Raw genomic sequence first — 24,690 nt, 5'->3', positions numbered from 1 at the left:
TCGGTTCCTCCACTCAATCAATGGTTTGCTGAGACGTCCTGACGCCGGCTGATCCAAACAACCAGCTTGCCTCCAAACTCCAGCGGCACGCCCAGTTGGCGGCAACACGCGACCGATCACGTGCACAGTACATGTATCCTGCTGGAGATCATCTGAAAATCCATCCCGGTGGCGGTGGATGTCACGCGTGCGCGTGAGGATCAGCCGGTTGGCCGTGGCGGTGGCCGAAGCTGTACGCCTGTACCCGGAAGGCTGACGCTTCCCAAGATCGCAGTCCTGGATTCCCAAGTCCGTGGCGTGGATGTACTCCTGCACGCTCGTCCTCCTAGGTCCCCGACCAATCTGCGGATGGCGTCGTTGCCTTGTTGTTGCTGTTGTTGGGCGGGACCGAACGCCACCGGCACGCGGGGCTGCGGTGCCCCCGCGCGCGCGCCCGTGTCTCTAAACAATGTCGTGGTGTGGCTTTGTAACCCTCGGGCAAGGTTACGTCGCTGACCGCGCAGGGCGAGGTCACGACTCACGAGTGGCTTCCGTGCGAGGCATGCTAGGCCTCGCGTCCTCGTCCCGCTCCCGCCCCGGATGCTTTGCTTCGCGTCGTGGCCGTGGCCGGGAGGCTGCGGTTGCGGAGCACCAGCAGCCACCACCCAGCAGTCAGAGGTACGTTCCGGCGCTTGATGGACTGAGCAGAGGCTGGCCGGGTCACGGGTTCATGTGTTGTTTGGTGCCGCGCGACAGACCTGCGGTAAGCTCCGGAGCAGAAGAATTACTAGGTCGCTGGTTTCCGGCGCTTAGTCACAGACGGTGACGCGACGCGAGAACCCTGCCCTTGTCGCGCTAGTCGGGCTCGATCAAGACCAACGTTGACGCAAAAAAGGAGTGCTCCTTGTTCCTCCATCTGGCGGCCGCGTTGGCGCGTACCTAAATCTAAACGCGTCGGTGTCTCATGGCGCCGAGAGTAAGGGCGCCGTCGTCTCAATTTATTTCACACACAATAAATTGCATTGCACCCATACCTGATACCAATATACTGAATATGCATCACCATCATATCCAACCGTATCGCAAATTCGAGCGGCCATCCACGTGTCACGCAAGCCTCTTCTGAGGTGACTATTCAACAACACTCGTGTTAACCTGACATGTCACCTCAAACAAATCAGATATTGCAATCTAAACAAAGCCATTTGCTGTAAGAACCAGGGCAGAGGAAATTAGTGCTCAACCCACACTCGTGGCACCATTTGATAAGCAAAGTTCGTTGCCGAGCACCAAGCGAAACACTAGGCTAAGTAGTGCGCGTCAACTTGATTAGACTAGAACCCGACCCGGCAGGGGGGCGGCGGCCAACCACCGTCTCCGTTCGGTGGATTCCCACTTGGGATGCGTTGCACGCGCATCCATCGGCCTGACCGGATGCAAACAGACAAGAACAGCTGGGTCCTCGCACTGGCCATCATCGTCGCGGCCCGTGGAGACTCGTCGTCCTCGTGTCGCCCATCCGATGTGCACCACCGTCCACCGGCGTGCACTGGTCATGTCCCTGGTGCCGCGGGCACTGAACCGGGCTGGATTACGTACGCTTGGTCAGAGTCAGATGCATCATCATGGGCCGATAGGATTAGCTTGTCACGGCTCACTCTTACGCATTCCCGGTTCCTACCCAAACATTGCCACGTCATAGAGTTCTTCTGCATGCTAGCTATTTGATTTTTGACATGATTGTTCTCTTGGCACAGATCTAATTTTTTTTATAAAACCATACTATGTCTAAGGTGTGGGGAATAAATCATTAGCCACGCCTTAGAAAAAGCCAAGTTTGACAACGAGATGCGGCGAGGGTCTTTGGGACGCCGTGTGGCTGCAGCTCGCGCGAATACACGCGGTAGGCTGCCTCTCGAGGACGTGGCGGCGCTACGTGCCCAGCTGACTTTTCAAGCGTGCCGAGAGAATCAACCCGTTGACGCGGCACTACAGAAAAAAAAAGGCCGTTCTATTTTTAATATTCGGGACTACGTCAAAGCGGGAGAAAACTCGGTCAGCAGCGCATCACCGGTTCACAACTTAAATACGTTGGGTTAGCACACACGGGCGTCCCTACCTACCAAATGGTCAGTGTTTTCAGTTAAGGGATCAGGCACGCTAGCACTAGCACGGCGGCAGGACCACCTCCACTGCCGGTGCAAATTAAAGTTAAGGCGGCAATCGCAGTACGCATTAAGGATTGTTGCACGCACTGATCGTATGCGATAGCTCTGCTCGGCGAAGCTTCGATCCGCATGTGGACCATTCGGTCCATGGTGCTATATTCTCTTTGTACGCATTGGCAACGGAAAAGGCTAAGGGGTGTTTGATACCACCCGCTAAAGCTTAGCATCTGTCACATCGGATGTTTGGATACTAATTAGAAGTATTAAATATAGACTAATTACAAAACTAATTGCACAGATGAAGTCTAATTCGCGAGACGAATCTATTGGTTTGACAATGTGGTGCTACAGTAACCATTTGCTAATGATGGATTAATTAGGCTTAATAGATTCGTCTCGCGAATTAGCCTAGGGGTTCTGTAATTAGTTTTATAATCAGCTCATGTTTAGTTCTCTTAATTAGCATCCGAACATCGAATGTGACACTGTTAAAGTTTAGCACCTACTATCAAACACCCTGGAGTTCCCATCCGGCATCTAAAAAAAGGAAAAGCTACTTTCACGGATCATCTGTAGCGTGCACTACCTGCTGGTCGCTTCACGAGTCCTGACCTGATCCGTCTGTTAATCTTTATTTTTCTGAAAGACCTTCATCTTTAATCTGATCAAGCGCAGCCAATTCAGCTCAACCCTTTATCCACTTGGGGCCTGGGGCATCAGGAATTCGGACACGTAGGGCAGCGCGCCTAAAGATTTCGCCCTCCCTCCCACGGCGGCACCACACCGCGCCCGCACCCGTCGCCCGTCACGCCCGTAAAAGAGAGCCGCGAAAGCGAGCTGTATAAACGACGATGGTCACGAAAGCGAGCCCGCCCGCGCGGTGCCTGCCTGCCATCGGGTGATCGGGGTCGGGGCATGGCACAGCCGAGGGCCAACGGCACCGGCGCGAGAGCGAGCTGAAGAATAAAACTTGCTTGCTCCGTGCTCCCCTACCCTCTCCACGCCCGCGCGCGGCGCACCTGGCAGGCAGCAGCGCGTGGCGGAGCCGAACCGCCAGCGGGGAAGGTAGGGAGGGCACGCACGCACGCGCGCGCACGACTCCTCGTGCAAACTCCGAACCACCACCCACCTCGCCCCCACGTTCCCCTTACTCCCGCGCGGTTGCCGACCGGAGCGGCCAAGGTGATCGATCGAGCTCCTGCGCGCGCTTGGGTGTGTCCAAACTCCAAGCCAAACCAAGCCAGGAGTGCACGCGCGCTTGCGCTTGCTTCAGCCATGGTCGCGTCGTCGTCGTCGTCGTCCCCGGCGTCATCCTCCTCCTCCTCGTCCTCCAGCTCCAGCCCCGTCCCGTCCGGCGCCCACCGCCGCCGCCTGGCGGACGTGGAGCGCGACGCGGCCGCCGACTGCTGCGGCGTCCCGAGCGACGACAGCGACGGCGGGACCGAGCGCCGCGGGCACGTGAAGGCGCTCCTCTTCGCGAGGAGGAGCGGCGGCAGCGGCAAGCGGGTGCCGGCGGTCGACCGGGCCTGGGTGAGGAACGCGGTGGCGTGCCTGCTCGGTGCCACCGTCGTCCTGGTCCTCGTCGTGAGCTCTCGCCGGGGCGACGTCGGCGCGGGGAGGCTCGTGCGAAGGGTGGACGCCGGCGACGGCGAGGTGCTCGGGTGGAGGGAGGAGAACCTGACCGCCATCGCTCGCCGCCCGCCCGACCCGCCGGTGAGTGCTCGACCACGCCGTTGACTGCTCAGTTACTCTTCTTGCCATGCACATGATGCACTAGACTAGACCCTGCCAGTAATTAGCATGTTAATTACAGTTAAAACTGGGGACTTTGAAAACTTTTTTTTCATGAACTTGAAACCATTCGAATCTGTCGAGTTAGCGGGATCCGAGTCGGCGGTTGGACGCGGAAGAGACGCGTTGGATCGTTTGCTCTTCGTGGACTGGGTCTGGCGGGTTATGCGTGTGCGCGCGCTTGAGAAACAAGAGAAGTTTCATGGCGGGCGGGCGGGCGCGTCGTAGTTGCCGTGTTTTGGATCTTTGCTGTAGGATCAGACATTCAGACTGGGATGCCGAAGACATTTCAGAAGCACCAGAATTCGGGAAGGACTCAGGGCCGCCTTCCGTACATGTCCTTGTCAGAAGAATAAGTGCCAACTCTTTGGCAAATCGCCATTTATTCTCTTCTTTTTTCGTGTTGTTATTTGGTTACCAGTCCAGAGGGGGAATTCAATTGGGAGAGTGATACCGATACCCATGCCTTGTGCTTAATGTCATCGATATGGGCCCTTAGCAAGGCGCTTCCAAAGGGGTTGACGTTGATGTTCTCAAAACCAGAAATGGGCGCACATAGCTAATTGAACATTGCGAAAATTCACAGTGAAGTGGAATAAGCAGGGGAACTCCCCTGCTGGCTCGTTTCAAAAGCATTGAAGGAAGTGCACTGCCACACCAAAAAAAAACATAGCAGAATTACAAATTTTAAGTGAAATAATATTGATATGTGTTCCACAGAAGTTCATATTTCCTGAAAGGAAATACTTGACAAGTTGACATACAATTTTTTTGTACAACTTCGCTACAACCAGGTGCTTTTGACCACTTGATTAATAAGTCAACCACCACTTGAGATTTTGCCCTCCTGGTTGCAAAGTTGTTTTACAAATCACGAGTTATTGTAAAACAGTTGTTCAAAATCGTACATGCATAGGCAGAACAAGCAGATGATAAACAAGCTGGCAAGCTACAGTGCTGACAGTTACATCATGAGACTACAGACAAGTTGCCATTGGAGAGTCAAGACACATATCCAGAGAAGATCAGAATCCTGCGCGTGGACAAAATTTTGGTGTTTCCTAACGCTACCTAATCCTTAAACCTCCAAAATTCTACATGAGTCTTCAAAAAAGAAGAAATAAAGAGAGAATGAAAACAAGAGCTAAAAATGAATGGACATAAAGTGAGAGTTTGCATCAACCCATCCTACCCCACGAAGTACCCTAGTAGTGCTACGGGCAAAAAAGAGTTTGTTGCAGATTTGACAATTTGAAGCAAGGACCCTGCCTTTCTGCCGCCTAACTAAAGCAACCATAGACCTGCAAATAAAGCAACAGAAAGAATTTATTAGATACAGGTGCTCCTAATTTATATTATTGATTTCAGAATTTCATTCATGTCGGTGCATGGTTGTAGAATTTATGAAGTGCTTGTACTGAAAACTTGCTTTGAAATCCACCAGATGACCCAGATATGGACGAAACTGGATAACAAGGGTTACACAAAATGTATCGAACGCCCAAAAAACCGTTACAGTAAGCTTATCTTCCCCATCTTCCTTCAAGTTAAACATTAGTTCTAAGTAATCTTCCATCTTCGAGTTAAAATTAACTAGTCTCAACTGAGTGCTTACATTTGGGTAACACTTGCTCTGCTTTTTTCAGGAATCAACAGTGCAACGGCTGGTTACATAATCGTCGACGCCAATGGTGGCCTGAACCAGATGAGAATGGGAGTACGTATACAATTATCTTACAAAACTTGAACATAGGAATTTCAGCTTACATGCATTTCTTCAAAATCATTCTTGCAGATAAGCGATATGGTTGCAGTTGCTAAGCTCATGAACGCCACCCTAGTAATCCCTACTCTGGATCATAAATCGTTCTGGACAGATCCAAGGTCCATCTCTTTGCAACCAAAACAGCGAACATTCTATAGGAATTTTTGGGATTACTGATGTTTTGTCTTGACATGCAGCGATTTCAAAGATATATTTGACGTTGAGCACTTCAAGGAAACTTTAGAAAATGACATCATGATTGTGGATTCCTTGCCACCAGCTTACAAAAGATTGAAACCCTATATTAGAGCGCCCAAGTCCTGGGCCAAGGTATGGACCGACTACTTCAGGCTAAGTGGACATAGCAACTACTTACAGATCAAGAAATTTGAGCAGGCAGAAAAAGAAAAGGCAACTTACTTCCTTACTTTTTGCAGGCTTCTTATTACAGAGCTTTCACAAGGACACTGAAGAAGACCAAAGTTGTGAAATTCACACATACAGATTCTCGGATTGTTAACAATGGTCTCCCTCCTTCCATCCAACGACTCCGTTGCCGGGCAAATTACGAGGCATTAAGATACAAGAAAGAAATCGAAGAGCTAGGTAATACTCTAGTTGATAGACTGAGGAATGGGTCCAGCAATTATATCGCACTTCACTTAAGGTGACTGAAACTGCAATTGTCTAATATGAGGCTGGCATCATTTTGCTCAAGACTCAAGAGGAATTAGCAGATCAGTGATACTTTTGGTTTCCTTATAAACTGACAGGTACGAGAAGGACATGCTCTCGTTTACAGGCTGCAGCCACAACCTAACACATCAAGAGGCAGAGGAACTTAGGGAAATGCGACTCAAGGTGCAGCACTGGAAAGAGAAGGAAATCAACAGTGAGGAGAGGCGACTCCAAGGAGGCTGCCCTATGACTCCTCGCGAAGCAGCTCTTTTCCTAAAAGCTATGGGTTATCCTTCCAGCACGAAGATCTACATTGTAGCAGGTGAACTGTATGGTGTACATAGCATGGATGCATTAAGGGCTGAATATCCAAATTTCTACACACATTATAGTCTGGCAACAGAAAATGAATTAGAGTCTCTCAAGCTGTACCAAAACAGATTAGCTGCTGTGGATTACAATGTAGCCCTCCAGAGTGACGTTTTTGTGTATACATATGATGGAAATATGGCTAAAGCAGTCCAGGGTCATAGAAGATATGAAGGATTCCGAAAAACCATTAACCCCAACAGGTAAATTTCTGGAATGTTGTTTCCAGTATTTAGATCTCAATCCAAAGTGCTGAATTTTTCGACTGTCTGTAGGCAGAAGCTTGTCGAGATGATTGACAAGCTTGATGAAGGTACAATAAATTGGAATGAGTTTGAAAGTGAAGTGAAGATGCATCATGAAAACAGGCTTGGAGGTCCATATCAGAGGCTGTCTGGTCGAAGTGCAAGGCATGAGGAGTACTTTTATGCAAATCCTCTTCCAGGGTGCTTGTGCAAAAGAAACACACAGGATCAGGTGGCATGAACTTACTATACAAACTACTGAGGAATGGATAGTTCATTCCTCAAGTGTACAGCGAGCTTAACTGCATGTAGCATGGACGCAGAATTTCGTCCAACTCATTGATATACAGCAAACAGCACAAGTCCTGGTAAACTGACAGCAAGAGCACATATTATTTTTCTAGACGCAGATAGAATTCGTGTACTTTTCAATCTTCCACAAGGATATGGGAGGGAGCACTCACTGAGATGCGCGCTTTCAAATAATTATTCATCCAAGTTTAAAAATAGAAGAGGCAAAGAAATTCTAAGAGGATATATGTGCCACAAGAGGATAGAATTAGCTAAATTGAACAGTTTTGTATGCTTTACCCTATAGTCCAGAATACAGTCTTACCTCTTTTTGATAAATTTGATTTTATTCATTTTATTAGGCACAGGTGCAAATTATGTGTATGCACAATGATTCCCTTCGAGGGTGGCCTCCACTCAGGCAAGACCTCGTTCTGGTCTTACCCTTCCCGGATCAAGATTTTATGTACAAGCAACAAATTATATCCTTTTCTAGCCTAGTTTATTACATGTAACTGCAACTGAAATATTGGATGTTGTTACACGTTTTTCGCTGTCATAAAATATTGGTAGCCTAGTTCAGTCCATCAACATTTATGTTCATGTGCCTTCCCTCGTCCCACATTAGTTTTAGTCTAAATGAATATAGCCACCAAATGAGAACCAAGCTATGCCAAGCAGTAGCTCAGCTGATTAGTACCTTCAGTTGAGAGGGCCACCCAGGGTCAAACCCGGGGCTCACCAATTTGCGGGTAGCTCCCTGAGAAACTGGTTTCAGCAAGTTTCCTAGCCAGCCAGGGTTCAGTATCCTATTACTTAAACTAAAAAAAAATGTCTGGGAGAAGACTCTCCTTGTGGTCGAGAAAAAAGAAATATAGTCACTAAAATCTCCCCAGAACTGCGTGCTCATTCAACACAGGGTCCTTACTATGGTTTAGAAATCATGACCAAAATTAAAATGTAAAGCAGCATATTTTACAGTAGCACATCAAATAGAGTCTGATTGCAAATTCAGTTCACAAGCTAAATTGAAGATTCAGCTATATAACATTTGTCAGTCAATAGAGGCATTTCAGTAGCAGTCAAACTTTCTAATGCATTTAATGACATGCATACTGCCCCTAACATTGAAATGATTACAGAATGGGGATGGTACGAGGATACCTGAGCAATCCGTGCATATAAATTGCGCCTGTAGCTCTCTTGTGGTAAAAGAAAAAAAAATCCCTTGTTCAATTCTGTTAGACCATTCTTGAAGTATGCTTGTATTTAATATGTTGTTCATGTCTTGGCAAATGATTTACCATTTCACCACATAGAAGGCACATAGACTTGTTCCTTCAAGTTCTGGGCGGCACTCTCAGTGGGAAACCCTCGCACAGCACCAATTGTCCACTGTGATATGATTCCAGCAGCAACAGCAAATCTCAGTTGCCTCTCCAATGTATCCTGGTCCTCGTACATCTCAGGACAAGTTATCAACTTCCTAATAGCAGCAGCAACAACAGCATCCCCAGAACCTGTTCGGTCAGTGGTGTATGGAGTTATGAGTGCATCCTCTGTCCCAACCACACAGCCATGAAACTTGGGCGTGTAGTAGTGGATCCGAAGTGTCCCGTAGGTCACAAGCAGGACCTTTATTCCATCATGCCAAATAGGAGCGATCTCTTCAGGGCTGTAGTGGTAGTACTGTGGCCAGTTTCTTGTAAAATGGAATCCTTCCAGATAATACTGAGGTGGAGTCCTTCTCTTGTATTCATAATACTCATGATCAAGGAGGAATTCAAGCTCGTCCCTTGACAGCTCTATTATATCAGCCTCTTTCCATGCCCTATTTATCACCTCCTTTGTCTCATCCCTTGATGTCCACAATGGCAATGGCAAATTCAGATCGAAGAATACTTTACTTCCAAATTTCTTGGACATTTCAATGGCTCTGAAGAGTGTATCATGCATTGAGGGATTTAACAGAACTTCTGAACTGAAATGGAACATTCTGGCCTGTGTAATTACTAAGGATTAGATTTGAATTAAAAAAATGTTGACTATGTAATAGCAATGACAACATCGAAAACTCATCTTGTAAGCAACAACGTAAATATGCAGCACATACTGAAACTTTTATCAATTCATAATCCGTTGCTATCTTAGATTATATAAAGAGGGATCAGGTGCCAATTCATCTCATAATCTGAACTACAAGATCAAATGGCATCTGTCTGAATACTTAAACAAGTTGAGTAGAGAGTTTAGCATCAAGGTTGAATCTTGTTTCAAGAATAGACCTTCAATGACACACACAAAAAGAGGTTACAATCATGTCATGCTGCTAGATCACATTAATTTTGTTTGAAAACTAAGAATTGCTTTGATGCAATTGCTATGCAAACAGTGCACCTTGGTGGACTGGTGGTCATCCGCATAGAGACACTCAGACATAGCTTGCTGCAAAATGACGACGCGAGCATAATGTTCCTCCAAAGTATCACCAACTCACCTCTTTCAACACATCGACATTGATCTCGTTCTTGCGGAGGGAGTCCTCGGCAGCGCTCTTCACCGTCTCGGCCACAAGCTTGGTGCCGCCCTTGCCATCCTCCCGGTCCCGGAAGCTCACCTTCATGCGCGCCATGGCCGTGGCTGCTTTGCCGTCGAACTTGATGGCGCGTGTCTGTACCCGCTCGCAGTTCATACGGTACACAAGCTCGCGGCCGAAGTCGTCGTCCCCGACCTTGCCCAGCACCGCGGCGCGCCCTCCGAGCCGGGTGTGCGCGATGGCCACGTTGCTCGCCGCGCTACCCGGCGCGCGCGCGAACTCCGGCGGCTCCCATTGCAGGTGCAGCCACGTGGAGTACTGATCGGGGTGCATCTGCCGGTCCGACACCCGCACCGTGGGCACGAACTCCCAACGCGGCGCGCCGAAGCAGCACACCAGCGGAGGCCAATCGTTCGCGAAATCCTCCGCGTCGTCGTAGTCGCCCCCCACCTCCAACCCATCCTCCTCCTCGGACTCTTGACTCGTCTCCTCAGTTCCGTCGCTCGCCATCTGCGCCACAATCTCCTCCTGCTTGGTCTCTTCCTTGGACTTCCTTGTCCGGCGGCTGGTCCGCTTCGCCGGCTCCTCTTGGCCCTCCGAGTCTGACTCCTGGCCCTCCTTCTTGGTTCTCCGCCTCGTGGCCTTCGCCTTCGGCGCCGACGGGGACGGGGACGGGGACGGGGACTTCTTGCGGCCGCGGCGAGAAGCGGGTTTAGGGGATTCCGGCACGGCGGCGCCGTTGGGCGAGCAGCGGAGTTGGCGGCCTCGTGGGAGACTTGGATGGAGAGGTGCGGCGAGGAAATTGGGCTTGGGGAACAGCGCTGGTAGGAGGAAGGCGGGGGTGGCCATGGCCATTGCCGCTCCTATTTGGTCGAGGTGAGGAAGGAAGGGGGACGGCGACGAGCGTTCGACTCGACTCTATCCAGTGTCAGTGTGATCCGATAAGGGTTTTAGCAACCGTTAAGGATGTCGGGTCGCGCCCGTAACGGGAGAAATGCATGGGGGGACGACATCCGAGCATTTTCGGGCTGGGCTAGATAAAGCCCACATGGAACATGAAAAGTCAGGCCAACTAGGCTGGGCCGAATTCAGTACGGTCCGTACTCCGTAGCTAAAAAATTGGGGACCGAAGGAAAAGAGCAGCTCCCTGTCCCCCACTCCCCCAGTTTCCAAGCAGGGCACAATTTGTATGGTTCCGTGGATCTATACGCTCTACCTCTATTTCCCTACCTGTGCCGCTCACAATGCAGAGTTAGAGAGTAGGGATCCAGCTCCGCTTCCAGGCATTATAAATATTTCACCCGTGTTCCGAAAAATCCGTGTGACTCCTGAAAGATGTGACCAACCACGATCAGACATGTCGGTTTGATGAGTCTAAAATATATAAGGCGCTAGTACACATGTGTGAGTCATGTGCCATGATCAATTGTGTATATGAGATCAATTTCAATAGGATCATGTCGGTTTGACAGCCTACAAAACCGATCCTGCAAAACAAACCCAGCTTTTTCCGTCGTACTGTACCAAAGTCAAACATGTACGTACATAAGAAATATTCCAGTAGAGTTGATCTCGATTAATTCCTCTTCTCTATTCTAGCACAAACATCCTCTCCTCGAGTTAAATTCCGCATCAATTATTCCTTATCACATGTATCCGAATAATTTCACATTGAGTTAAATAATAACCACACTATATGAATCACATGTATCCACATTGAGTTAAATAATAACCACACTATATGAATCACATGTATCCGAATAATTTCACGTTGAGTTAAATAATAACCACATTATATGAATAATGTTGAAAGCCATATAAAAACCAACACAGTCAACTACTGTGCAAACTTTTCAAAATAATTTTTTGAAACACTCCTGTTGTTCAATAAACCTCCATTTGAAATCAATTTAAGGTCGTGTTTATGCCTTGCCGACTGAACAAACCAAGTTAAATCGTTCTTGTGTTTGTACTGAAAAAACTCTTTCTGAAATGCAGAGCTACTGTAGGGCCGCAGCACCACCGTGCCGGTATGTAAGTAACTAAGTATCGACCGAGAGTAGTAGAAACTTATCCATTATTTGTCACACTAAGCATATTTTTACAATAATTACACAAGAAAAGACTAGTAAGACAACAGGTTCGAAGGAAATACAGATACGAAACAGAGTCCCTGAAACGTCCAACACTCAAATCACTGAACAGCCGCGGCCCGGCAGCTGGGCGGTGGCCGAGTGCGGGTGGTCACTCGACGGGGATCATGACCTCGTTGGTGCGCAGCGGTGGGAGCGTGAAGGGCGGGTTGTACCGCGCCAGCACGAAGGGGCCCTTGACGGTGTACCCATCCTTCTCCAGCGCGGCCCTGAGCCCCTCCGCCTTCTCCCGCACCGTCTTCTCCGCAGCCACCCCGCTGAACCTCGCCACCCCGTACTTCCTCTCCGGCACCTCGCGGATCACCACCCGCTCGTCCGTCGGCCGCGGCGCATCCTCCGCCTTGGCGTACTTGGACGGCAGCAGGAACTGCATTGTCACCTTGCCCGGCGCCTGCTGGTCGTCCGTGATCACGGGCGCGGTCATCGCGACCGGCTCCGGCTCGCCGCCGGTGGTGATGACCGGCGCCGTCATGGCGATCTTCTCGGAGGACGCCTCGCCGTCGCCGGCGCCGGAGGTGATGACGGGAGCCGTCATGGCGATCTTCTCGGGCTTGGTGTTCTGCGGCTTGCCGAGGGCGCCGATGTAGTTGGCGAGGACGGTGAACCCGCCGTCGGGGTCGCCCTTCCACTCCTTGGGGTCGTAGGTGAACTCCGCGGCGACGCAGGGCGGGTACCTGCGGATCTCGTAGCCGGCGCCGGTGTGGAGGACCTCGTGCTTGGGCGTCTCCACCGTGATCTTGCCCAGCACCATCCCCATGGCGGATCGTCGGCGGGAGGCGAGCTGGAGCTAGCTAGGCACGGTGCAGTGCAGGTTCAGAGGATGGTCTTTGAGCGGTCGGGCTCTTTGGATGTGCGTGTGATGAGCGGCGCTTTGCCTTGGCACCGTGCTGGGCGTGTGTTGGTTTTAAGAAGCGGCGAGAAGAGACTGATGTGTGGACGAGGCGGTGTCTGCGTCGTGGCGCGCGTTGCTCCACGGGTGCGTCTTGGTTTCGCCTTGGAGGACAAGCTCGGCGAAGCTTGGAATCTTGGATGATGGGCTTTGCCGCTTTGACTTTCTAGCTGACATCCTGAACTAGTGAACTTGCCAACTTGGCCTGTAGTTAGCCATGTGGTTATTTTTTTTCCAAATCACACGGTACAGGACGCGATGTTCACGCATCCACACTCGTTCATATAAATACACACTGCAACTCTACCATACAAGCACCTTTAAAAGATCGAACAAGTGAATTCTCAAAATTGACAAAGGTAGTACTGGTGTATTGCTATTGATGGACACGTCGTCTGACAATACTGATTAAATTCTGTAATAAATTGAGAAAAATACGAGAATCCGTGCTGAGTTGAGAACTGGATGTGTAGGTATGCTCAGTTCACGTTAGCCATGTGGTTATATTTGTGTTTTCTTCGGATTTGATTTTTCCAACTCTGAAATTCGAAACGCAATGGAAAAATGTTGAAACGGCACATAGTTGAAATGATGTCACAGTCGTAATTCTTCGTTCTCTGAACGGGCCGTATTGCTAGATAACTTTAGGAAGGGCCGTATTGCTAGATAGCTTCAGTCTGGAAGTTCCCTACGGCCCATCTGTAAGAATCTATAGGGCCCAATCTGCAAGATCCTGCCGCATCTTGGTCTCCTCGGACCTCGGTGTCGTTCGCAGTCGCACGCACAGCGAGGACAAAACCTTTCCAGTCGCCGCCCTCCAGGCCCCACCCTGCTTCGCTTCGTCGTCCTCGTGCCCCCGGCGATCCAGCCCGCCGCAGTGGACTCCTAGGTGAGGTCTACCCCCATCCTTCCTCCGCGCCCAACGGAGGTTCGGGCCGCTTGAGTTGCCTCCGGTCTAGGGTTGGGGTTTTCCTCCACCACCGTTGCCGGTGCGGTTTTGGAGCTGGCGAGTTACGAACGAAGATGTACATATCCCTTGCTCCGCATTTCTCTGGTATACACTTGATGGCGGTGGTGTGATCGGGGATTCAGTGTTTCGTGATAAGTTGGTTCGTGGAGTACATGGCAGCCAAGCAACATTCATTGTTGCGATTTGGCATCCTTCTTTTTGTTGTTTATCCCTAGATTGGAGCCTGGAGCCTCTCTGTTCCATGTTCTTGTGTGGAGGGAGGTGTGTTGCCTGCTTAGATCTCTTATGGAGGATTGCAGCTGATTAGTTTTTGTTCGTTCCTTTGTGTGGTATTTAGGTGCTTTATGAGCAGCCTTTTTCTTGTGCGTGTCAATAGATTGCACTGGTTCTGAAAGGGCAAGCGGGTAGCTTGTTAGAATTATCTTGAGACTGCACCAGCTTGTGTCATGGAAGTGCATTGTTGGGATGGCTGGGCCTTTTAGTGATTGATCATTCTGGCGAGACATGTTGGTGATGCCTAAATCATACTTCCATAATATATTATGCAGTGGCTTGCTGGATTGTTTTTTCATGTCTGTTTTATGGCTCATGATTTTATAATTTGCTGCTGGTATGATTCGTGCCCATACTTGACAACCATTCTTGAAGTCCAGATTAGTGTTGATATCATACTATCAGTCAATTCTCTTGGCTGTTTATCTTGTGTCTCACGTGTGGGTGGGGGTGGTCACTGATTGTAGGTATGTCTTTATTATGTACCTATATTGATGTGGCGTTATTGTTTCATGGTATTATTTATTGCATGAAATTTTTTCCATTTGCGACCATTAGCATGTCCATTTCAGCTTCGACAATGCAGTTTGTTAGTATACGTTCTTTTGTTCCCCTTGTATTTGGTTTCTGTGCAGCTTAGTAATGCTGTTGGTTACTTTCCGTACCTGGATTACCTTCCATGCTAGGCCTGATTTCAGCTTTAATTATGTACATTACTACTTTTGGTTTGGCTTGTGGTACTGCACGTTGATATATATTCCATTCCACTTGTCAATGACTGGAAGTGGCACGTTGGGATGGCTGGGTCTTTTAGTAATGTTGCAATCTGTAATTCTGGCAATATATATTCCATTCCACTTGTAGATGATGTCTAAATCATAATCTGCAGTGCATTGCTTGATTGTTTTTCACGTCTGTTTGTGTCTGATGGTTTTACAAGTTGCTACTGGTATATTCATGCTCATATTTGATAATCATTCTTGAAGTCTAGATCAATGTTGATATCTGCTATCACTCGATTCTCTTGCTTGTTTATCTTGTGTCTCACATGGAGGTAGCTGCTTTTAGGTATTTGTTTGCTATGTAGCTATATCGATGTGGCATTCTTGTTGCATGGTATTATTTATTACATGAAAATATTTCCATTCGTGGCCGTTAACGTGTCCATTTCAGCTTCAATAATGCAGTTTGGCAGTACTAGTTCTTTTGTTCTACTTGTATTTGGTTTCTGTGCACCTTATTAATGCATGCCTTGATCAATTATGTGGCCATTACTGTCCATTTCAGACTAGACAGTTTCAGCTTTATTTATGCTGGCGATTTCATGTTATTACTAGCTTTAATCATTATGTCATTACTGTTTGGTAGTTTCCCTACCTGGATTACCTTCTCAACAGCTTTACCGATTTCAGATTTAATTATGTATGCTACTACTTTTGTTTCAGTTTGTATGCGGTTTCTGCTCAGTTTAGTACCGTAGCTACCTAGCTGGTGCTCTTTAGCTTCGCTACCTTGATGACCTGCCATAACTTTTCCTGTTAGAATAGTGAGCAAGGCACTCTTTAGTTCTATAATGAAATGGGTTACTATTGTTACCCTACTTTCTGTGACACAGTTTTCTAGTTTTGTTAACTTAATGCTTTTCCTTAGTTCTTATTGGTAATAGTTGACTTAGCCATATCAGCTTTCATAATATATTATTTGGTCTAAATGCTAGTAAGTTCTGCATTTGACACGAATATTCTTTTGTACATTCCAAAAGTATTAGACGGGGATGAGGTGGCCTCTAGCACCTAATAGCCGCTAAGCGGGCTAGGTGACAAATAGGCACTAGGCATGGATGCTGTGCCTTTATTAGATGACACTATGTTCTTGTGTTGTGCATATCAAGTGTTTATCACACTTGATTTCTTTAACTCTGAATGGTAGAGGCACATGTTCTATGCATCAATCCCCTATAGCAGCATTGCACACATTCAATGCGTAAGTGTATGTGATTATTTGTGCAGATTTGACATTTGATCTGGCAGAAGTTAGCAAGTTTCAGCAATGGGTTTCGATAATGAATGCATTATGAGTATTCAATCCCTTCCTGGTGAATATTTCTGCCCTGTTTGTCGTACACTCATATATCCCAATGAAGCTTTGCAAACTCAGTGCACACATCTCTACTGCAAACCCTGCTTAGCTTATGTAGCGGCAACCACAAAAGCTTGCCCTTATGATGGCTACTTGGTGACAGAAACTGATTCCAAGGTATGCATATTCAATGAGTTAAAACATATCAAGTTGTGGCACTCCTCTTACAACCTAATTTGCAATATGCAGCCTCTGACAGAATCAAATAAATCCCTTGCTGAGACAATTGGCAAGGTCACAGTCCATTGCCTGTATAATAAGAGTGGTTGCCAATGGCAAGGAACGCTATCTGCGTGTATCACACACAGTACTGCTTGTGCATATGGGAACTCCCCTGTTGTTTGTAATCGTTGTGGGACACAGATTGTACATCGTCAAGTGCAAGAACATGCTCAACTCTGCCCTGTATGTCCATCATGTCCTCAGAATCTCCTAGTTATGTCTAGAAATGTGTTGTTACTGATAATCTTTTTACCTGTTTGTTATTTGCAGGGCTCACAATCTCAAACACATCAAGCTGATGGTAGTCAAGCACAGCCATCGGCTGCAACAACTCAAGCAATCACCCAAGATCCATCACTTGCCCCAGCAGGCTCTGCTGCAGCTCCAGCTATGACATTGCCATCTGCAGCTACAGCCACAGCTGTCACAGCTTCTGCTGCAGCAACAGGAGGGGCAACTGGTGCAAGCACAGCAACAGCACCCCCTTCCTTAGCAGCTGCATCAGCTGCTTCTTCTCAAACTCCAACAGCTGAGCAGTGGTACCAGCAGCAACTCCAATGCTCACAGTACTACCAGCAGCAGTACCCTGGGTACAACCCTTACATGCAGCAATATCAACAGTATGGCCAATACCAGCAGGTGCATCAGCAGTACACGCAACCTCAAATGCAAGTGGCGTCCCAAAATATGACACAAGGTTCTGCACAGCCTACCTCATATGTTCAGCCTCAGGTGCAGTCCTCTCAGCCCCAACTCATGACGCAACCCCAAAGTCAGCCCCGGCTTCCACCACCAACAGGTTATGCACAGCCTCAGCAGCATCCAGTGCAACCCCAACCCCAACCCCAACCCCAAAGTCAGCCCCACCTTCCCCATCTTCAAGCACCTTCAGGTCAGTCTCAGCCTCAGCAGCCAATTCAATCAGCCCCACAAGTTCCCCAGCTGCATCCACAAAGTCAAGTACCTCTTCAACTGTCTGGCCCCACATTACAACCTGCACAAGTACAAGCTCAACCTCCACAACAGCAACAGACCGTTGCCCAGCAACAACATGCACATATGCAAGCCTTACCTCCACAGCAAAATCTTCAACCTCAGATGCAGCTAAACTCTCAAGTCAAGCTCCAATCTCCACAAGTGCAGCAGCAATCTTACCCACAGCCACAGGCCTATGCGCCGCAATCACAGCAGCAGATGCCACACAGCGCTTCATTGCAACACCCTGTTTCTCAGCATCCTGCATCAATGCGCCCTCCATTGCCAGGCCAACAGCCAGCTATGCAGACTCCACAAGGAATTCAGCATACAACACAACATCAACAACATATTGGGTACCCCACTCAGCGGCCACAAATGCATTCTGTCATCCCTTCCCAGACATCACTGCAAGGATTGCCTCCTCACTCATATGTTTCCTCACAAGGTCAGCCATACCAGCAAGGAATACCCTCATCACAACAACACTTGCATTCCCAACCTTCACAACCTCATGGTCAGCCATATATGCAGCAGCATGTTCCTGGCTATGGCTATGCTGGGCATCATGTTCAAACTTCAGCTGGCAGACCTACGAGTCATCTTGCGCCGCCACAGCAATTTCTACATCAACCTGGTGGCCCAGTTAACAGTTTTCAAGATGCCATAAAACAACAGCCAACAATGCTTAGATCTGATAATGTGGTATTAGCATCCCAGTTGCCTGCTGCTGGGCAACCTATGGGGCAGGGTTCTGTAGCTCTGGGAACACATGCTTCGCAACCAGGAAAGTCAGAAACTGCAAGTAATGCTGCTGATAGTACTGCTGTTAGCGAAAGTAAAAATAATGGTCCTGAATCTGCTGTAATGAGACCTACAATGTTGAAGGGTTTGGGCGATGAAAACATAAACAGAGAACATAATGATTTTGGTGGTGTTAGAAAAGATGCAGTGCAAACTGGCGTTGCATCACACATCACAGATGGTTCAATTGGAAGGGATGGAATTGCTGCCTGGGCAGGCAATTCAAATGGTCCAGTACAGGGAGGAAAAGAGCACAAGGCTTCGGATAATTGTGAGAAAGGTGGATCATTACAGAAGGCATCACAGAAAAATGCAGGGGCACCAGGCTCCTTTGTGCCCCCAGGCATGGGATCAAAACATCCATCTGGACCGGAGAGAATGCTTCCTCAGCATCTGATGCATCCTGGTCCTAAGCATGGTTTCTCTGAAAATATTCAGCCTCCAATGCAGAAATCGTATGGTTCATTCCATTCTGGATCGACATCAAGGTTGTTTGGAGAGAATCAAATTCAGATGCCAATGTCGCAGCCTGGGGGTATCAGACCGGGTGATTGTGATGGTATGATTCGACCACCCATGGTTGGCCCATTACCTGATCAGGACAAAATGTTCCCTCCTTTTGTCCCCGAACATTTGAGTTGGCCACATCCTCTTGGTAATACTCTGATTCAGAGGCAAATACTTCAATCCTTTTTGTTGTGGGCATGCTGACCTAACTTCCATTCACACAGGAACATCGAGGAGCAATGGCTCTGGTAGTGGTTCACTTGTAAGTGGAAGGGCTTTCCCTGACGAGGGTTTCAACACTTCAGGGGAACATCTCAAGCCACTTCCAGCATATCCTGGTAGACATAATAATATTGAAGACGATCTGAGGCAGTTTCCTGGGCCATCCCATCTGGATGGTCCAGGCCTGCAGATGGGTCCGAGACCTTTCGAGAGAGCTTTAGGTAGACCTGATAGTTTTTCAGATTCATTACCAGGAAGGCCTCCATTTCCAAACCAGAAAAGTCCATTTCCTGTAGCCTTGCATGAGGATTTTTCAAGGAAGCCAAATGCAATGGCTAGGCACTCTGACTTTCTGCCACATGGTGCAGAATTTAATCACCATGGAGCTGATGTAATGCCTAATTTCAGAAACCCAGGTACGGATTGTTTGGTTTAAATAATTTTAATAACTAAACCTTTAGAAGACTTTGGTGGCATCAGATCTTTATTATGTGGGTTCCATGAATGAAACTATGAAAGCTTTACGACCTTTGCCTTTCCGTAATATATCAATGATGGTTCTCTAATGAATTTGAATTGTTTTCGTGCATTTGTTCAAGGGATGAGTGGTGGTCCCCGTAAAGACCAGCTTGGCTCCGGTAACCTTCCTGGGAATGTACAGCATGCTTTTGATGGTCCAGAGTTCCCTCCTCATTTCCTCCCTGGTGATTCTTTTCCTTCCACATACTAAGTATTTTTGTTTGGGTGCTCGAGAGCCCATGACCATGGCCTGTCGCATTTAACCAAACCTTCTAGCCACCACTTCGCAGGTCACATGTATCCAGGTGATCCTAATCTTTTTGCTGACTATTCTCGTCATGGATTTCCAAAAGAACCAGTGCACTTTGGTTTGGTGGGTCATCAATTTGAGAATATAAATTTGTTTCTTTTTCTTTTTACAATGCAATACCACTTGTGCTATTATTATTGCTGATTATGCATTGTGTGGCTGCTAACTCGTTGTTTGTCTAGGGTGGACCCTTGAGAAATGGAGATGTTGGTTGGTGCCGCATATGCATGTTTAACTGTGGAAGTGCAGAGAACCTGGATCTGCACGTACAGACAAGGGAACATCAACAATTTGCAATGGACATTATTCTGAAAATGAAGCAAGATGTCGCGATGCAGAAAAAGATGTTAGATGTTTTTTAAAATTAATTTGATTTCAAATATCTGAGGTTAAGCACCCTATTTATAAACTCTGAACATTCACTGCTTACTCAGGAATTACAGAGGCCCCAAGTCTTTCCACAAAAAGGTTGCTGGGAAGGGCCACTTCCGTGGGAATAGGCGTTAGAACTATTGTTACCTATTTCAGCGCCTGATTATTTTGATGGTGAGTGCTGATGGTTTCCATTGTTCTCCAAAAGCACAGCTATTTTGTCCCTTGGGTTCAGTTGGTTACTATCCTATCGTTTTGCCAGGTTGCTAGTATGCTTATGGATGTTTCCAAGACAATTGAGAAATGAGATCTGTTCAGATATCTTGTTAAAGCAGTTCAGCATATTTGGAACTTGTAATGGTCGAAAACTTTTGTTGTATGTTGGTCTGCAGAGTTCACATGCCTTTATGGTTTCTGTGATTTACTGTTTTGGATATGTTTTTTACTTCACATGCTTTTATGGTTTCGATTGTTCTACTTTGTATGTTTAGTTGCTGAAACATAAGAATGCTTAACTTGTTAGTACCCTTTTAGTTTTAGTCTTCTATATGTGATAGTATGCGACTCCCATGTCTTTCCACTAGGCTCATACTTCGGCTGATGGTGATCTTTTACTAGTACACCACAGCACCGCACTGAAACTTTAGCAAAAAGACTCGTAAGTGTATTGTATTTTCAGGCAGCCCTAAAATAGTACCTGTCACTGCAAACTCTTTGTAAGATGCTAATTGAGAAATTGTTTCCAGTACTTACAGTACCTGAAACTTTAACTAGTTTGCATACATAGATCCCAAAAATATAAGGCCTCCCTGTATATATGATGGTTTGCTACATCACTGCAGCCATACTTTCTTAATGGCAATTGATATTTTAAGGATCATCATCTTTATTGAATTGCTTGTCACGGAACTTGTAACTTGGTCCCAGTTGCGAGATATAAAATTGACAAATCCAAGGTTTGGATGGAAAAAAGGACAAAATATGTAAACATGGCTGGCTTGGACGAGGTTTTGGATTTTAACAGAGTTTTCATTGGATGTTGCTCCCGCATTTATTAGTGTTAATGGGAGTCTTAGAAGTGTAGTGAAAACCCCAAACATGAAGAGTTTTGTGTTGTGTGATATAGCTTGAATGTTAGCATAGTAAGAGACGAATTGATGGTGTCTAATTGAAAGGAGGTTTTAGAACCAAAGGATGCATGTGTGGCAGTATTGTGTTCACACTCTGTAAAAATAAAAATAAAATAGAAGAGAGGTGGCAACTTGGTTTTCAGATTAACATGGTGTGCACATCATGCATGCTGCACTTGTCAATACCAATACAAAAGCTGCAGTGTCCATTTCTAGATAGTTGCTTTGCTCATCCAGATAGTGATGTATGGTTCACTTGTTTCATTGCCATAGTAAGGTTCATAATAGGACAGCATTAGAAGCCAATTGACCTTAAATGTTGTGGATGAAATATGGCTTCTTCAGTTATATTTGATGTGGTTATTAGCATACGATTCATTTTGCTGGTGGTAGCCTTTTCTGGATGTATTTCTCCAACAGTGACCATTAAATCATCTGTATCTTTTGTTGTTTGTTTGCTAAGCAGAAACTGAAAAGTGTAGGATAATTTCCTGCCGGGAGTTGGACTGCCATTCTTGCTTGCTTTCCTAACGACGGTAAGGATTACATGCTTTACTAATGTTGGTAAGGAAAGATATGTATTGAGGTTTCATTACAATGCGCACTACTTTTTTTGACAAACATTTTCCCATATAGTTCAGGGCTGAAGTGTATGTTATTGTTTTTGTCAATTGCTTGTACACTAATCATTGCATTTTATGTATTTGTGTGGATCAACAGGAATTGCTATGCCACTAGGATTCTTAGGACATAAGATTTTGTTTATCTTTAGATATATCTTCTGTGCACATTTGGTCCGTGTAATCCGTAGTGTCTCTAGAACTTGCTCAAACCAATTTCATGCCAAGGTCAATTGGTTGTGCTGTGTCCAGGTCTAACATTTGATCATTTTTCTGCGTTTAGTTGGTTTGGCTGATAGTAGTACCCAAAGAAAAATTCTTGTTCCCAAAAAAAGTCGCTTGGTGATTACACAAAAGATATTTCTCCCAGACACAAGTTGCTCAGACTAAACTTGGGCATATTTTCTTCACCTTGGATTTGATTCGAATTACTCAACTAGGCTCAATGTCCGCATATGTGCGGCTTCTTTGACCTACTGTACTATGGTTATTTATTAATAGAACTTGAGGGCGTATAATCCATATCACCTAGATACAAGGGTTTCTGCGTCACATTTTTGCCTATATGGAGAAGAGAGATGGTACCTCCTAGTTACTAGATAGTCTACTCATTTAATGCAATAATATTGAAATGTATTGGGACCCATTTAATGCAATAATATTGAGATCTATTGCATGTGGGACTGCATTAATGTTTGTAGACTCTGTCATAGTTAGATTAGTGTGAAAGCTGTGTATAGTATCATCTTTGTTAACATGTATGAATCTTATAGGTGGCAGCTATCCGTACAGTTAGGGCCTGTTTGGTTTCACATGCTTATGCATAAGCAACTTAAAATAAGCAAATAAGTTGCTTATGAAACCAATCACTCTTGCTTATGGGGTTGCTTATTATAAGCAAATAAGCAACTCTTGGGTTGCTTATGGTTGCTTATGGGGACTAAAAGATGCACTTTACACCTCTTGCCCTCATTGAATGCCTGGTTGCCCTCCCTCTCTCTCTCAATGATTAGGGGCAAACATGACAATATCCACCTCATTCAATGCTTATAAGCAAGGGTATCCAAACAGCTAAACTAAAAATAAGCAACTCCAAATAAGCAACTTTAAGTTGCTTATAATAAGCAACTCAAACCAAACAGGCCCTTAGAGATGCTCAAAACTTGAGTGTAGATTTATTTGGTAATTAATAAGATGATTTTTTTAGTTAAGAACAACTGAATAGCGGGTACTGTACTACACTTAATTTGTAGCCCATGTGTTGGTTTGGATGTCGTCAAGCATCCGGGGGGGGGGGGGGGGGGTTCTACCTTTTCCCTCTGCGCACGGTTTGGTTTGGCGCTATTGAATTGGCTAGAGATCTAGGCCGTGTTTGGAACCATGTCCCGCAGCTGCGTGTCACCAGGAAGTGAGTTGTGGCTCCGACCCCACTTCTTGCGTACGCAGTTGAAAATCCCGTGTTTTGCGTCTGCCGTGGTTCGCTGATGTGCGCTTGCCGTGGACCGTTCGGCGGGATTATTCCGCGTTTCCCCACCAGACACGCCACCAACGCGGTTCCAAACGAGGCCCTAGGCATCTAGCAAACAAATCAAAAATATAATGTTGTTTAGATACAAATCATTGGGCAAGATTAAGTGAACATTTTATTGATTCTGATGAGATACAAGGTTGGTGGCAGCCATGATAAGTTAGCAATTGCCATGCCAGACTCTTCTGGATCCACCATCGGATTGATAATTTTGGATTCACCAATTGTGGGTTAACAATGGTTTGGTATACTGGATGGTGGGTGAAAATCAGAATCTTGCTGTATCAGGTCTCTTGTGGTTTCCACCCAGTTTCGGACCCAGAAAATGGTCAGTTATCTACTTTTAGCTTGAACTTTGAAACTTTGTGCAGATTTGATTTGTAGGTATAAAGTAGAGCTAAATACAAGCATTTTTGTAGTAGATATTCTAAATGGGGGTTTAGTGGCATGAAGTGGGAGGGTACTGGTTACATATCACCCCACTGGTTTGGTCAAAACTGATGTTATCACGGTCACGGATTTTCTCAAACCCAGTGTTCACCGCTCCCATGGGTTCTAGATTGAAACTGTAGAATGGCTGGCGCTTGTGACATTCATTGCTCTGAAGTGAACCTTACCTCGAGTGCCAAGACTTGAAGCACATGTTACAGCTTGCTAGGATTGAATCAGTATAAATTGGGTTACTGGTACAATAATAATTTTTAGGATGGTTACATTGTTGTGCACTGAATTCAATGTGCTAACAGTTAGAGACTCATGGTCTTGCTGCAGTGCGATCTTGGCATAATATATGAAAGGTTTATGTTTGTTCTGCATCTATTTTGTTTTGTGTTACTTCTTTGGGATTCTTGTAGCAGCTCAACTGAAGATGGTTGTGCTCACTGCATTCGATCATTGCTGAACTGACGGCACTTCATATCTGCGGCCTGTCGCTGGGGCCTGGACGTGCAATACCTATTCCTTAGTGGTGTACGCCTACTAACTAATGTAGCTACCGATGTAATGAAATTCTTGCAATGTATTCTTAAGATCTTCGATAACAATGTAATGTAGGGTGCAAGTTTATGTTACTTTCAGTGGTGCTTACAAATTAATGTATGCACCGATGTAAATAGATTCTTTTACTGTCTTCTATAGAGAAGTTTGTGGTTTGACTGTTTGTCTGTATTTTAGTTCTACTGTGTTTGTGCACGGTATCGCACACTTTGTGGTCCATCCAACTATGGACTCTCTTC

The 24,690-nt window shown here is 46.4% G+C and overlaps 4 protein-coding genes across 9 annotated transcripts; 2 read left to right on the top strand and 2 right to left on the bottom strand.

The window, feature by feature from the left end:
- Positions 1–3,001: 3,001 nt before the first annotated feature.
- On the top strand, positions 3,002–7,813 carry LOC101783943 (uncharacterized protein At1g04910). Of its 2 annotated transcripts, XR_002677633.1 has the most exons (9): positions 3,002–3,860; positions 5,383–5,455; positions 5,585–5,655; positions 5,734–5,822; positions 5,901–6,033; positions 6,141–6,370; positions 6,477–6,953; positions 7,026–7,363; positions 7,649–7,813. XR_002677633.1 is itself a non-coding variant. In XM_004970538.3 (8 exons), exons 1-8 carry the CDS (start codon positions 3,423–3,425, stop codon positions 7,234–7,236), a joined length of 1,722 nt encoding a protein of 573 aa, XP_004970595.1. In that variant the 5' UTR covers positions 3,002–3,422; the 3' UTR covers positions 7,237–7,786. The 2 variants fall into 2 exon arrangements, 1 of the variants encoding a protein (XP_004970595.1); XM_004970538.3 differs by having other exon boundaries at positions 7,026–7,786.
- LOC101784605 (fructokinase-like 1, chloroplastic) lies at positions 4,617–10,740 on the bottom strand. 2 transcript variants are annotated; one of them, XR_002677634.1, is made up of 3 exons: positions 9,784–10,739; positions 8,451–9,287; positions 4,617–5,239 (listed from the first exon to the last, which is right to left on the bottom strand). XR_002677634.1 is itself a non-coding variant. In XM_022826406.1 (2 exons), the coding sequence occupies exons 1-2, from the start codon at positions 10,675–10,677 to the stop codon at positions 8,595–8,597; spliced, it is 1,587 nt and encodes a 528-aa protein (XP_022682141.1). In that variant the 5' UTR covers positions 10,678–10,740; the 3' UTR covers positions 8,302–8,594. The 2 variants fall into 2 exon arrangements, 1 of the variants encoding a protein (XP_022682141.1); XM_022826406.1 differs by lacking the exon at positions 4,617–5,239 and having other exon boundaries at positions 8,302–9,287; positions 9,784–10,740.
- A 1,142-nt stretch (positions 10,741–11,882) lies between these two features.
- On the bottom strand, positions 11,883–12,867 carry LOC101783545 (heme-binding-like protein At3g10130, chloroplastic). The gene has a single exon (XM_004970537.2). It carries the CDS (start codon positions 12,730–12,732, stop codon positions 12,067–12,069), a length of 666 nt encoding a protein of 221 aa, XP_004970594.1. The 5' UTR covers positions 12,733–12,867; the 3' UTR covers positions 11,883–12,066.
- A 748-nt stretch (positions 12,868–13,615) lies between these two features.
- On the top strand, positions 13,616–24,622 carry LOC101782032 (trithorax group protein osa). 4 transcript variants are annotated; one of them, XR_001164155.2, is made up of 11 exons: positions 13,616–13,753; positions 16,117–16,363; positions 16,436–16,651; positions 16,739–18,902; positions 18,979–19,392; positions 19,576–19,680; positions 19,786–19,868; positions 19,988–20,151; positions 20,240–20,351; positions 20,440–20,531; positions 21,774–24,622. XR_001164155.2 is itself a non-coding variant. In XM_012846524.2 (10 exons), exons 2-9 carry the CDS (start codon positions 16,157–16,159, stop codon positions 20,310–20,312), a joined length of 3,426 nt encoding a protein of 1,141 aa, XP_012701978.1. In that variant the 5' UTR covers positions 13,616–13,753; positions 16,117–16,156; the 3' UTR covers positions 20,313–20,351; positions 21,774–24,622. The 4 variants fall into 4 exon arrangements, 3 of the variants coding, with proteins under 3 accessions (XP_012701978.1, XP_012701976.1, XP_012701977.1); XM_012846524.2 differs by lacking the exon at positions 20,440–20,531; XM_012846522.2 differs by having other exon boundaries at positions 20,440–24,622.
- The last annotated feature ends 68 nt before the right edge of the window (positions 24,623–24,690 follow it).

This window comes from Setaria italica, chromosome V (assembly GCF_000263155.2).
Source record: "Setaria italica strain Yugu1 chromosome V, Setaria_italica_v2.0, whole genome shotgun sequence".
NCBI classification, from domain to species: domain Eukaryota; kingdom Viridiplantae; phylum Streptophyta; class Magnoliopsida; order Poales; family Poaceae; genus Setaria; species Setaria italica.
The sequence above is the reverse complement of the archived record's forward strand: the minus strand, read 5'-3'. Positions and strand labels throughout refer to the sequence as shown.